Source organism: Anolis carolinensis, chromosome 3 (genome assembly GCF_035594765.1).
Source record: "Anolis carolinensis isolate JA03-04 chromosome 3, rAnoCar3.1.pri, whole genome shotgun sequence".
NCBI classification, from domain to species: Eukaryota; Metazoa; Chordata; class Lepidosauria; order Squamata; family Dactyloidae; genus Anolis; species Anolis carolinensis.
The window spans coordinates 243,141,331-243,156,984 of record NC_085843.1 but is presented as its reverse complement, the minus strand read 5'-3'; the positions used below and the strand labels follow the sequence as shown (position 1 = coordinate 243,156,984).

Here is a 15,654-nt window from a genome sequence, read left to right as displayed (position 1 = left end):
TACATGTACATGTATGATTTCTACTAGTTCTCAATCAAAAGTTGGCTATGAAGAATGAGATAATCAGTAAGTGTGTTATTTTATTTAAAATTAAAATAAAAGTTTAAAATCTGGTTGTAGCCTCCTCATTGTGACCAAAACTAAGATTTTTTTGTTCTTGGTGATTCCTCAATAATGAAAGTTTCTGTGCTACAGAAGCAGCTACTACAAGTAAAACAGATGTACACAGGGACCCTTGAAAAATACTAAATTGGACATTTGGGCACAAACAAATTTAACTTGTCAACATTGTGCCCAAATGTCCAATTTAGAATTTTTATGATACTGTTTGATTTAAGAAAATTATATTGGTTCATGTGGGCTGGACCACTAAGCCGTTTCCTCAAATAGCACAAATTATAGGATGCTGATGCTTCTATAGTGAAGCAGGAGAAACTTGGGGGAAAAAAGTTTTGGCAACCCATGTGGTATTTTATTTTCAGATACTACAACAGGACAGGACATGAGGTTTCTTTTCTCCTCTACAGAAATTTAGCACCTTCGTGTAAAATCACAAGCAAAACAGCTGGCAAGTCAAGAATCATGATTACCAAAATGGAATAATAAATTTTGTAGACTATGTCTAGAAAATGTACATCTTGGCTCTACTTCTCTATTACTGACAGAATACCTAAAATAAAAGTTCCAGAAGCAAACTATCTCCTTTCTCCTGCTATCTTACTCTGTTATTATGCAATTTCCCTTTCTAATTCCTGAAGTTCTCTCACCTTCTTTAATGGTTATGGTAAGTCTACCTACCTAACTACATTTAATTGGTTTGAAAGGGAAAGTATTTTAATTTGTATTATTTGTAATAACAAAAGCAATTATGACTTTTCGACCTACCATCCTGAAGGCAGCTTTTAAACTTATGTACTATGACAAGAAAGCTTGCCATCTGCATAGGATTACACAGTCCAGGACCATTGTCAAGCATTTTGCAGTCCACAGTATGTAGCTAGTAAACTGGGCTTTGTGGTTCACAAGCTGCCTAAGAGTGTGTGTTCAGCACTTAACAAATTTTATTACACAAGTTTCTGTGTCACACAGAAACCAGAAACAACAATATGCCTGCCACTACCAACACCCAGTCCCCATGGTCTGATCTTAAGCTATGATCCTCATAGATAGCATCTCTCTAAGACGTTGAAAGATCTGGAATACAAAATGATTGCTCTATCAACAATTTAGACCTTGTAAAATCAATCATCAACTGCTAGCTCTCCTCATCAGAGTGCAGGAAAACAGACTATGCAACACAAGTATTTAACAAGAAGAGGGACTCAAGGCAACTAACTGCCCATTGTCATTAACTGCTGCCAAGTTGATTTAGACTTACGGTGACTGCATGAATGAGACTTCCAAGTCACCTTATCAGTAGCACTTCAGGTTGAGTCTATTCATAGGAAGTCTTCCTCTTTTCTTACTACAGTTGAGTCTCACTTATCCAACACTCACTTATTCAACGTTCTGGATTATCCAATACATTTTTGTAGTCAATGTTTTCAATGCATTGTGATATTTTGGTGCTAAATTCGTAAATACAGTAATTACTGCATAGCATTAATGTGTAATGAACTACTTTTTCTGTCAAATTTGTTGTATAACATGATGTTTTGGAGCTTAATTTGTAAAATCATAATCTATTTTGATGTTTAATAGGCTTTTTCTTAATCTCTCCTTATTATACAGCATATTCGCTTATCCAACGTTCTGCCAGCCCATTTATGTTGGATAAGTGAGACTCTACTGTATCTTCTAACTTGTAATAGGCATAATAGTCTTTTCTAGTGAGTCATGTCTTGTCATGTTGTGTCCAAAGAACAATAGGTAAGACAGCTTAGATTCTAGAGAGCATTCAGCCTTGATTAGCTCTAAGACTCATCTATTTTCCTTTTTAGCAGTTTACAGTATCCATAGATCTCTCCTCCAGCACATTTCAAATAAATTTTATTCCTATCAATTAGCTTACTATTTATCGATAATATATTAATAATGGTTGTTATTGTTCATGTATTTAGGCTTTGTTACCACAAATCCATATGGGTTCTTCAAATTAAAATATGCAAAACTTTATATATACCATATTCTCCCAAGAACAAATTATAATGTGTCAATAATAGAGAATTGTAATCCATCAAATGCCTGGGAGTAAAGAAAGGTTTTAATTGAGTCAATAAAGTATAATAATGTTGAGGTCAGGAGAGCCTCATCAGGTAGATACTTCCATAGATGTATTGGGGGGGGGGGGGGGGGGAGAGCTTAGTTAATATCTTTGACCAAGACACTATTTTGTGGCGGTGGGACATCATGTTTCTATGAGGCAAGAGGCATGCTGCTAATGGGGTCCTTCATGTCAGACAAGCTTTTGTTGAGCCAGATCAAATGTACGAAACAGCTATTGGGCAGCAGGAATAGTAGGGAGGAGACAACAGCAACGGCCCATAGGTAAAAAGTTAGTGAGTAAAGACAACACCAATACAAAGGGTTCTATCTTTTCATTAGATAAGAGGCAGATAACACAAGAAACATATTGAGTCAATATTATCTTATTTCTTATTTGTATTGTCAGGAGCTCAAACATGTTGCCACAGAGATTTGAGGTGTGCACCAATAGCTGCCCAACACCAAAATCTGTGTCAAAGCCCACTACTCAAGAGTCTAAAGAGACATATTTACACAAAATCTCCTTGGCTTACCTGTCTGTTTGTCCCAACCTTTTAATTAAACATAGCTATTCTGTTGGCCTGGCACTAGACTCTTATCAAGGTTTATGAAAGGTTTAATGAGTTATCAGTGCCTTATTAGTGGCAGCTGTCTTGTCTAGCAAACTACTTCAAGATGTCAAGGTGTTATCATTCCATGATATATAAACAAATTAGGGAAACAAACCCAAAAGCACAACTGCCAAGAGATGGGCCTGATACTTTTGCCCCGCCTTTCTCCACCAAGTAGACTCAAGGTGGCTTACAACAAATAAAGCCATACAATGCAAAGGTTTGAAACATAGTTTTTATATTTTTCTAACTATTTCCCATATAGTAGGCCAACTAAAACTCATTAAGAAACCAGGAAAGACAACTCCAGGATACATTACTCACTTTACCTACTGTTTATAGTGGATTTCAGTTTCTGGTGCATGTTGGCAATTTAATTTTCCAAAAGTCATGCAAATTTGTTTAGAGTGGACACTCGCCAAATCCTCATTTTGATTAACATGCAACAGTCCAAAGTAACCCATAGAAGTTCTTCTAGGTAGCATGAAGAGAATACAATAGAGTGGAGAAGTAAGATTTATTCAGTATCTTCATCACTGACAATCAGATTTAAATGTGAGCCTACAGAAAGATTAGACTGCATTATTTGGAAGACTTTACTGCCTCTGTACAAGCTATAAAAAGAAACAGATGGAAAAACAAGTGAATACAAACATAGATTGAACTTTAAAATTTTCTTCTGATAAGGTATGATTAATGTTCTAATGTTAAAAAAATGGTACTTTAGCTAATGCAGTTAACCTTTTAATATGAATGTAAATGGAAACTTAATTTGTTACCCCACCTTGCCAAAGCAAAGCATGAGGAAGAACGGATCTGATTTTATGTTTGAAATGTATATTTTTAATTCATAATGTATTTTAATAGTTTTAACTGTTTTATGTGCTGTTTTATATTGGTTTGTATGGGCATCTAATTGTTGCCACTGTTGTAAGCCACCCTGAGTCCCTTCGGGTGAGAAGGGCGGGATATAAATGTGAGAAATAAATAAATGTTAACAAATATATTAGAATAGACTGTTGAGCTTGCCAGTGATAAATAAGACATTATAACCCTTTTCCATTAATGTCTCAAACTATTATTCAGATGTATATTTGACTATATTTGCAATGTCCCAACAGCCCTGGGGCCCTTTCATACCACACAATTATGGTGTCATGATTTTACCTAACTACCATGGCACTATACCAAGGACTCTTAGGATTTGCAGTTTAAAGAATTCTCTAAATGTGAAATTCTCTGTCACAGAGTTCTAACCTGAAAGATTTTTGTCTGGTTTGCGAACATCTTATGTTTTGTTTCAAAAGTAGTTTTGTTTTCAAAAGTCATCTGCCCCTATTGAACATTTTTCACTATCTTTCTGATCCTAAATATTTTTAGATGATGATATACTACTTCAAATGAAACAATGTTGACCTTAACATTCTGGATGTTAATTGGCTGAATGGCGATGAAAACATGCTGCTCTTGTACAACTTGTACATTAATTTGAATAAAAAAATTATTTACGGACTGGGAACAACTGTGCTTTCAGTTGTGTCATTGTAACCTAATTGTCACAAGTTGGGTATCAGAGTAAAACAAGTTCCCCCACAATATTGTATATTAATTGTTTAGGTAAGACATACATGATTATATCTCTTCAAAACAGGGCTAATAGTCTTACAGTTTATACTTGCTTGGTTCTTATCTGAGATTTTTGCCCCACCCTCTCTGGAACAAACATTGGACTACACCCTTTAGAGCATATTTATGGCTTTTTAACACTATCGGGAATGGAAATAGCAAGCTTTAAAAAATATCCCAAGCCACCATCGTGGAAAAGTACAAATTTCCTATGCAATAAGAGCAGGAAAATAAATTATCAAACACCGAAAGAAAATGACAGTATTTGTCCACAATGGAAAAAGTGTTCTGCCTCTTCCTATGGCAGCTCAACTTGTCAGTCCATGTTTCTCTTTCTTTTACTCCTTACCTACAAAGTACTTTAGATTGATACAAAGAGTCGGAAGAATTATTAATGAATTAAGCTGCATTTTATTAAAAAAATTTTTTACCAGAGGTTGCAATGTGTGTAGAAATAAATAACAACAGCAACAACACAAAGTAAGGAACTGAATTATTAAATTAAACAGCTAAAAGAACCATTTTCAATTATTACAGTCTCAGAAATAGAAAAGAAGTTGAGATACATAAAACAAAAACATTTTAAATCAGTTAATAAACTGGGACGGTGGCTTGCACATTAACTATGGAAAGAAAGAGAGAATAAACTGAGTTGCTGAAGGCTTTTGTGGCCAGAATCACTGGGTTGCTGTGATTTTTCTGGGCTATATGGCCATGTTCCAGAAACATCTCCTGACATTTCACCCACACCTATGGCAGACATCCTCAGAGGTTGTAAGGTTTGTTGGAAACAAGGCAAGTGAGGTTTATATATCCTGTGGAATGTCCAGGGTGGGAGAAATAACTCTTGTCTGAGGCAAATATCAATGCTGCAATTGATCATCTTGATTAGCACTGAATAGCAGGGAGCTCTGGCATGGGCTGGTCCATGAGGCCACGAAGAGTCAGAAGCGACTGAACAAATAAACAACACATTGTAATTATGTATGTGTGTGGTTGTAATTCTGTGGTTTTTATCGTTTCAGATTTATGTATATGCAGCACGTTGTTGTATTTTGTTGGCCATCTCGAGTCCCTTTGGGGAGATGGTGGCAGGGTAGAAATAATTTTTTTATATAAATCTATATATATAACATCCATCCAAATTGCCCTTGGTTGGCCCCTCTTCCTTTTTCCTTCCATTTTCCAAAACTCTAAAATCAGGACAGTAAATTAAGAACAATAAACTCTGGAAACAGAGGAATTCCAAACAAGAAACAATCAGGGCTAGCTAATCACCTCCCAACAAAGGATTTGTTGTTGTTGTTTATTCGTTCAGTCGCTTCCGATCTTTGTGACCTCCTGGATCAGCCCACACCAGAGCTCCCTGTCGGCCGTTGCCACCCCCAGCTCCTTCAAAGTCAAGCCAGTAACTTTAAGGATACCATCAATTCATCTTGCCCTTGGTCGCCCCCTCTTCCTTTTTCCCTTTCATTCTCCCCAGCATCATTGTCTTCTCCATGCTTTCCTGTGTTCTTATTATGTGGCCAAAGTACTTCATCTTTGCCTGGAATATCCTTCCCTCCAGTGAGCAGCCGGGCATTATTTCCTGGACTATGGACTGGTTGGATCTTCTTGAAGTCCAAGGCACTCTCAGAATTTTCCTCCAACACCACAGTTTAAAAGCGTCTATCTTCCTTCACTCAGGCTTCCTTATGGTCCAGCTCTCGTATCCATAGGTTACTATGGAGAATACCATTGTTTTCACTATGTGGACCTTCGTTGCCAGTGTGATGTCTCTACTCTTCACTATTTTATCGAGATTGGTCATTGCTCTCCTCCCAAGAAGTAAACGTCTTCTGATTTCCTGGCTGCAGTCTGCGTCTGCAATCATCTTCGCACCAAAGAATACAAAGAATTCCAAATTAACTCTTTATCCCAGGTTATATTGCAATAGGAACGCATATATTCCATTTTAAAGCAGACAAGCTGGAATCAGATCCTGGGATAAAGGACAGTGTGGAAGAGCCCTTTAAGAGGGAGCAATATTACCTGTGAAGAACCTTTGCACAATGATGGTAATTTCAGGGCCTGGTTGAGATCTCCTGTCAGATCAGGAGACACTGGCCTGAAAAGTCATCTCGTGGGGAAAGTTTCAACTCCACCCGAATTTTTTTTCTTTTTTTGGCTACGGGCCTGTCTGTAGTAAATCTTAGAAATGTCACCTCGCCTGGGAGATGGCTTCTCTTCCGCCTCCTCCCTCTGACTAGAATCGCCTCACTCTCACTGCACCCCGTTCCCTAACGTCTGTGTTAGACTTTGGAGATGTGGCCCATTCCGCCAATGAGGAGCTCTGAATTGGATGGAAGCCCGCCCCGGGGAGCGCAGGTCAGCCAATGGGAAGGCGCGCTTGGCGGGGACGGCGCTGGCCTCCTGAAGCGGTTGAGGGGGGAGCGCGAGCGTTGGAGACGCGAGCGCGGAGTTGGGCGCGAGGCGTCGTCGCCGTCGCCGGTCTGAGGAGGTGAGGAGGGAAGGGAAGCGCGGGAAGGGAAAAGGGAAGGAAAGGGGAGTCTCTGCCGCTGTGGCGCTTCCTCAGAACCGCGCCGAGGGCCTGCTTGCCTTCCTGTGCGGGTAGAGGAGAGAGGGGACAGTTCAAAGCCGAGCCTCCTCTGTGCCTGAGGTTCAAACGCGGCCCGCTTCAGGAGAGGCGTTGCGTGGAGTTTGGGCACCTTCAGAATGTGCCTCTTCAGCTCCTAAAACTTGGCGATCCGAAGTTTCGTAGGGAAGAGTGAGATTAATACCTTCCTCATAACTCTGCAATTCTCTGTATCCGAGGATAGGTCTACACAGCCATATAATGTCGTTGACGCTGTATTTATCTGTCTAGACCAGGCAGGATGCGTCTACACCAGGCCTGGGCCAACTTGGGCCTTCCAGGTGTTTTGGACTTCAACTCCCACAATTCCTAACAGCCTACAGGCCGTTAGGAATTGTGGGAGTTGAAGTCTAAAACACCTGGAGGGCCCAAGTTGGCCCAGGCCTGATCTACAGTGTAGAATGAGTGGATTTTAATATTATTATAATATAATAGCATAATATAATTACTATATTTTTTATATCACTAACAAAAGGAAGAACAAGGAAATGCTTCATATATGGGTGATTGCGACAAGGCAGAACTAACCTTTGCCTCCTCAGCCTTCTCCCAAAAGGTTAACAGGTGCCTCAGACTGGTGGAAGCTCCATCTTTGGAAGCTTGTAGACAGAGGCTGGCTGGCCATCTGCCAGGAGTATTTTGATTGTGCTTTTCTTACATGACAGGGGGTTGGTTCAAAGGTCAGCTGCTAGACTGCTTACAGGAGCAGGATATAGAGAAATTACTTCGCTGCTGAAGCAGCTACACTGGCTTCTGGTTTGTTTCCGGCCGCAATTCAAGGTGCTGCCCAAGTCCTATACGGTTCGGGCCCATCCTACTTGAGGGACTGTATCTCCTTCTACCAATCCACTCAAGCCCTGAGATCCTCAGGAGAGGCCCTTCTCTCAGTCCCATCACCATTGCAGGCGCATTTGGTAGGAATGAGAGGGGGCCTTTTCAGTGGTGACCCCGTGATTCTGGAACTCCCTCCCTAATGAGGCACACCTTATGGCCTTTCACTCGCAAATTAAAACCTATCTGTGGAGCCAGGCATTCCCAGATGAATGATAATAGGCACCTCCAGTCTGATAAATATTTTGATAATACTTGACAAATAACCTCAGTGGCTTGCTGTAAGGTTTGAAATTGTTTTATTTGATATGTTAATTGGGTTTTTTATATCAGGGTATGATGTTTTAACTGATTATGTATTGTGGTCGGATGTATTTGTATGAATTTTATATGTTGTACACCACTTTGAATCCCACCCACAGGAGAGAAAAGCGGGATAGAAATGAATTATTATTATTATTAATAATAATAATAATAATTGGACTAGGTGGCCCATGTGGTCTCTTCCAACTCTGTGATTCTAAGGTGCTCCACTTGGGGAAGATGGAACAAAGGATGCAGTAGGGCAGGCATGGGCAAACTTGGGCCTTCTAGGTGTTTTGGACTTCAACTTCCACAATTCCTAATAGCCTATCGGCTTGAAAATATCTATTTTTTAAATCATCCCAAATGCAAACCTTGATGTCGCCACATTAATAATAATAATAATAATAATAATAATAATAATAATAATAATAATAATAATAATAATATCTTTATTTATACCCCACCACCATCTCCCCACCGGGGACTCGGGGCGGCTTATATGGGGCCATGCCCAGGACAATACAATATAGCAAAATATAAAAACAACATATCATAATACAATTACAACAATACAATAAATAATCATGTACAGTACAACACAAAATCAAAAAAGCAATATAACAGGGCGGGCCGCATGAACACTCAGTTAAAACTTGGGGTGAGAAAAAGATAAGAATAAAACCACGGGGAACAGAGACATAAGATAGCAAACAGTCTAGAGGATAGATGATGGGGGGGGGAGTAACAAAAAAGTGTGTAACAGTTACTCTCCGAAAGCACACCGGAAGAGCCATGTTTTTAAATCTTTCCTAAAGGCTAAAAGAGTGGGGGCTTGCCTGATTTCAATGGGCAGTGAGTTCCACAAACAGGGGGCCACAGCAGAAAAGGCCCTCTCCCTTGTTACATTACATTATTACACTATGCCCTTTGACAGGGTGGGCCGAAAGTCTCAAAGGCGTCTATTTTTTTTTTTTTAGTAAAAACTGCATTATATGGTGAGTGTAGACCAAGCACTTTGAACTGGGTTATCTGAGTCCACACTGCCGTATAATCCAGTTCAATATGGATTTTATTACAACTGTGTGGAAGGGGCCAAAATGCTTCTAAAGTACATTTAAAAGTAACTTTGAAAAGTAACTAAAACATTACCTTCTGCATTAAGATTGGGTAATTGCAGAGGGCGTGACAGTTTTTGCCCCTTCATCCACTTAGTGACTGCAAAAAGATTGGTCCTAAAGAAGTAATTTCTAGTTTCCATTTGTATGTATTTGTAGCCTGTAGTTTGTCTTGCATCCTTCCTTATGTTGCTTGGAAATGTCAAAAAGAAACTGCAATTCTGCTAGGCAAAACACAGTTCCAGAATTCCACAAAGTTGGAAATTATGGTTGGCCAAGGCTTCCAAACAAGCATACCCATAGAGATATACAGTCTCAGCTAAAAATGGTTGTAATTTCTAAAGGTCATCAAGACTGATCCCCATTCTCCTAGTAATAATAATAATAACAACAACAGTAATAATACATAATTGGAAAAGGGTCCCCCTAAAGGTCATCTAGACTGATTGAATTTGTGGATACGATCTGTGGATCTCTATGTTAAATTAAAAAAAATCCTGCTCTTTCTGGGTTGTTATTGACAAATCTGGCATGTGCGACTCTCATTATGGTGGACTTGGTTCCAGCATGTCAGTTTTTCCAAGGCGTTGATTTTAAATGATATGCTTGGATTCTCTCACACAGAGACTGCCTTCCAGAAGGCTTGTAGACCACTTACATGCTATGGTAGATGTAAAGATTGTATTTGGCTACTGGAATAAACATTTTGTTTTACTGTTTTCTACCATTTTGCCATACATTGTTTATCACCATTTAGCTGCATTGATGATCCTGTAGGTGTTTTTAAATACATGGTTGATTAAAACCTAATTGTCACATTGTGGATTGGAGGTTTGCTCTTGGAAAATGTTTCTTTATTTATAAGATATAAGCTGATATTCCTTGACATGAGTATAGCAGTACAGTGAAAGCTGTAGGTGGCTTGTGCAATACATGATGAACAGCTTATGTGATGGGTGTGTAGTTTATGGTGATCCTCAATTATGCACTTTTTCTATTTAGAAAATCTTCAATCTGGAACGATTGCCCAAGCTGCAGCTTTTTTTATATGAGATCGCACAGTATTAAATTGTTAAACTGTTAAATTCAAGTTGGAGAAAATTTATACAGTAATACAAAATGCCCATATTATGAGTATCTGAAGAGTATCTGGGGTGGAGGAATTGCACCTTCTTGTGTGATTGCAATGAGCATGCATAATGTGTTGCTATAGCACATTTTCCTGATATATATCTGCCTTCTTTTAGCGTCATGGTCCATAGCAATTAAAGGCCTACACATTGTAGTAGAAAATGTTGAGAATTTTGACCTTGATATAGAAGGCATTATATTTTACTTTCACATGAGTTATAATATACTCATAACTGAAGACACAAAACCCTCAGATAAAGAATAGTAAAGCAGTCTTAAGGATATATCGTGTATTTATGGGCATCATTGACCTTATAATGTTGATAACATCTTATGACATGTAAAGAAAAAGGTCCCAAGTTGTTGAATAATTTCCTTCACCTTTGATGAATGCTTTGCAGAGAGTAGCAGTTGAGTTTAACGCTAGATTGAAACTTGAAGTTCTAGTGGATCCTGTTTTACTTCTCATGTTGCTGTCAGCCCCTTTTTCTATCATTAACTTAAGAAAACCTGTACATTATTACATGTACAGTAATTCTAAATTGCACAAATGTTTGCAGGTTGTGTCGGGGAAAACCTCTAAAATTGTCAGAAAACTGTTCTACTACATCTGTGAGATATATAAACCTTACCACTAAAATCCAAATCCAATTGCTAGTCCCAACAAGAGTAGATCCAGTGAATGTGTGGTGAATATTAATCCTACACTGGTGTACATTTCAGTTGGCTACTTTAGTTGGAACTGGCAATTGGATTAGACACATAGGCAGATCTGGCCTACTGAGAAACCTGTACGTATTTTACTCTGCTTTTCAATGCATAAATCTGCAGTCAGAAAGTCTTTCTGCTAAGGGCTAAAATTCTTCCTTCGTTTCCTTCACTTAACATAGTGAACCTTGGGCATTGTTAATAGAGTAATAAAGTAGGTGAGCTTTTGACTCAGTTTACAATCCGTTTCTGACTATCTAGGCAACAAAATAAAATACCAAAGTACATTTCTGACTGAAAATAATTTAAAGTCATGTCTTTAAGAAAATATCCAAAATCTACACAAGAATACCATTTTTAGATAAATTTGGGGTGGGATAAGTCAAATGTGCAAACTTTTGAGATCTCCAAATTTCAGACATTGGGGAAGATGCTATAGAAACTACAAGATAGTGTAGCTCTCACAACATTTCACTTATTTTCCTTTTGAAATGTGAAAGGGGAGGAATTGTAGTTTCTTTTCAAGATACAGTATATATGTAACAATCACTTGGTGTCCTGATTTATCAGATATCCATTATTTGAAGAGTTGAAGTTCAGTTCTGTATTAGGAATGTATGAAAACCCTCACATTTCATATTTGTTGATTTGTGGAATGTGTGTGCCAATCATGCTCCCAACAAAACAAACCAATCCATGAGCATTTGGTATGCAGCAAAATAGCCATAGGTACCAATCTCTGGTTGTCCACCTAATCAGGTAGTACCTGATATGGTGTCATTCTATTGTTCATTTGCTAGTGATGGAGAGCAGTCCAAATTATGCCTCATGCGCTCCTTTTTTAGTCATCTGTAGAGGAATAATGGGCACCAACCATGCTTGCAGTGTGCACATCTGAGGCTATTTTGCTACATACCAAATGCCCTGGGGTTGGTATGTTGTGAGTGCAGCTGGCATCTGCTCTTTTCAAAAATGAGTGCTTGTCATACTCATAATAGACTGACCCTGATGTGTTTGGTGTACAGTAAATAGCCTCAGACCGGGTGAATCTATCTGTTGTGAATCTATCTGTTGTCTGCTTTTCCTATTCTACAGGCAATTGAGAGAGGATGATATGATGCAGGCCTGTATAAGCCCAATGCAAGTTTTACAAAGTTTCATGAAAACTGTAATCTGAAGAAAACCTGACAACCCTAATAAGTCTGTAACTCAAATTTCTCTTATCTTTTAACAAATTCTACTGCTACGACAATCAGTGTTGTGTCTCTCACCCTTCCTTGAAAAACATGTGCACCATGAAGTTGAATTACACTAAATAGACTACATAAATAGATTGTGATGGATCAATGTAAATAGCTAGTTATTTACAAAACAGTTGGGCTGAGTACACTGCCCATTTTTCCTTGTTTTAAATGCAAGGTGGGAATCTGAATATTACTGTTTATGTAGCTATCCATATGATAAATGGACAAGACTCGTACAGCATTGTGATTTAGTGAGTTATTTTCTATTTTATTAATTTCACTCATATGCTTGGAAAAATGTTCTAACAAATAATTGCAGCAAACTGTATCTCTTGAATTCATTTCACTATGTTGCAGCAGACCTAATGCATTTATATTGCAATTTAAATTGATACCTTGAATAAAAATTGTAGAAGGTCTTAAACTTTGGGGTTCCAAAATGATATCTGAATTTATAGTCATGTGTCTTCTTGCTTGAGAATAAGCCATATTGAGTCCATTGGGACTTATCTAGCTATAGGCTGTACGCATTATTTTCTGCTTCTTATTTTTCTTCATGTGTTTTATGGATAAAAAAATCAAGTGGGTATATGCAGTTGTTCCTGTTCATATACATCCTCATGTAGTATGCAAGCACATAGTTTGATTCCTGGTATTGACCTTTTTTGACATAGAGTGTTGCTTAGAATATTCCTATGTTTGCTTATAGATAGGTGGCTATTGGACACACTTGAACTAATTACAGACACTTTTAAGGAAATAATAGATAAAGATTGTATGATAATTGTAAGAGACAGTTACCAATAGATTTCTTTCTAGCTATCAAGATGATTACATTTAAGAAAGTATAAACTTGAGAAAGACACATTAAATGTATTATTACTAGGATTTTGTTGTATCTTTTTATAATTATCAAACTGAGTGATATTTTCTGTTAAGTACTATATGTTTGTGTATTTTAGTCTGCTTATTTTGCTATAAAGTCCTGATTTGTAGATTATTACCTGCTTATAGAGTTTGGAACATTTGCTCTAATGGTTTGCTATGTGTATTTAGTAAATTAATCTCATCATTTTGTATTAACCTTTATATTGGCTATATGTTTTAGGTTGTTGAATTAGGCTTACCATATTTGTTAATGCAGTTGAAGCTTGTATACATCTTTTGAATAAATTTAAGTCTTTGTACAGTCATTAGTGCATTTAGCATTTAAATTTATATATTGTATTATTGTTATCCTTTGTTCTTTCTGAAATCATGAAAAGACAGATGTCAGTATCTAAAGCAGTTGTTACTTTAGCACTTTACCTACTGCTTACAGTGTGCTATCTTTCCTGTTTTCTTGGTTCCCTACAAGGGCTATATTCTCTGTTTACATTAAATGAAGTTGCTCAGTACAGCTGCTGCTTTTCAAGTTAGTGTCCATTAGCATTCTTTTTGCTATGAAGTGACAAATTGGCACAGTGGCAAAAGATACATCCCAAAATCTTACATAAAAGATACTTAAGCCCTTCTGCAAGTGCCCCTTCAACTGTTAGTGTGATAGAGGGCCTTCTCTGTCTATTCTCCCCCATTATGGAAATCTATATATATAAAAGAGTGATGGCATCACGGCAATTCACAAAACAACAAAAGTACAGGCCCCCCAACCTCAAAATTTGACAACACAACCCATCATCCACGCCTCAAGGTTGATACAACAAAAAGAAAAGAAAAATAAAGTCCTAATTAGAGGGAGAGCAATAATTTTTTTTATCCAATTGCTGCCAGTTTAGAGGGCTAATCTCTGCCCACTTGGTTGCCTAGCAATCAAGGGGCAGCCAGGTTTCAGTTAGGGGACAGGCAGATTTAGGCCTCACTTAGGCTTCTTCCACAGATTATCTAATTTGCACTGGATTATATGGCAGTGTAGACTCAAGGCCCTTCCACACAGCTATATAACCCATTTATCATCTTATATTATCTGCTTTGCACTGGATTATCTTGACTCCACACTGCCATATAATCCACTTCAGTGTGCATTTTATACAGCTGTGAAGAAGGGGCCTCAGATAATCCAGTTCTAAGCAGATAATTTAAGATTAGAAATATACAGTAGAGTCTCACTTATCCAACGTAAACAGGCCGGCAGGATAAGTGAATATGTTGGATAATAAGAAGGGATTCCGGAAAAGCCAATTAAACATCAAATTAGGTAATCGTTATACAAATTAAGCACCAAAACATCATATTATACAACAAATTTGACAGAAAAAGTAGTTCCATGCGCAGTAATGCTATGTAGTATTTACAGTAGAGTCTCACTTATCCAACACTCGCTTATCCAACGTTCTGGATTATCCAACGCATTTTTGTAGTCAATGCTTTCAATATATCGTGATATTTTGGTGCTAAATTCATAAATACAGTAATTACTATATAGCATTACTGTGTACTGAACTACTTTTTCTGACAAATTTGTTGTCTAACATGATGTTTTGGTGCTTAATTTGTAAAATCATAACTTAATTTGATGTTTAATAGGGTTATCCTTAATTCCTCATTATCCAACATATTCGCTTATCCAATGTTCTGCCGGCCCGTTTATGTTGGATAAGTGAGACTCTACTGTACTGTATTTACAAATTTACCACTAAAATATCACAATGAATTTAAAACACTGACTACAAAAACATTGATTATGAAAAGGCAGACTGCGTTGGATAATCCAGAACATTGTATAAGCGAATGTTGGATAAGTGAGATTCTTCTTTAATATGAAATAATTACTGGGATAGAATAATGCAGAACAATATAATCTCTAAAACCAGGACAGTAAATAAACAGGGGAATTCCACACAGGAAACAATCGGGGCCAGCTAACACCTCCCAACAAAGTATTCCCATCATCAAAGTCTGGCAAATCCTGTTTTCTCAGGGCCACAGACAGTAGAAGCACATAAAATATCGCAAACACCACCACTCTGAAAACAAGGGAATTCCAGACAGAAAACAATCAGGGCCAGCTAACACCTCCCAACAAAGTATTCCCATAATCAAAGTCTGGAAAATCCTGTTTTCTCAGGGCCACAGACAGTAGAAGCACATAAAATATCGCAAACAACACCACTCTGAAAACAAGGGAATTCCAGACAGGAAACAATTAGGGCCAGCTAACACCTCCCAACAAAAAATTCACTCAGGGAGGAAACAGCCAGGCTTTAAAGCTGCAAGGCCATTACATCCTAATCATTTTTCCTAAT

The 15,654-nt window shown here is 37.9% G+C and overlaps 1 protein-coding gene across 5 annotated transcripts in view; it reads left to right on the top strand.

The window, feature by feature from the left end:
* The first annotated feature begins 6,808 nt into the window (after nucleotides 1–6,808).
* farp2 (FERM, ARH/RhoGEF and pleckstrin domain protein 2) overlaps nucleotides 6,809–15,654 on the top strand; it is a 90,318-nt gene continuing 81,472 nt past the window's right edge. For all 5 annotated transcript variants that reach the window (XR_010004702.1, XM_016992114.2, XM_008106336.2 and 2 more), the window contains exon 1: nucleotides 6,809–6,942. Coding sequence is in view for 4 of the 5 variants with exons in the window: in XM_016992114.2 (XP_016847603.2) it covers nucleotides 6,818–6,942 (125 nt within the window). In the remaining variant the exon portion in view is untranslated. The remainder of the gene's footprint in view (nucleotides 6,943–15,654) is intronic.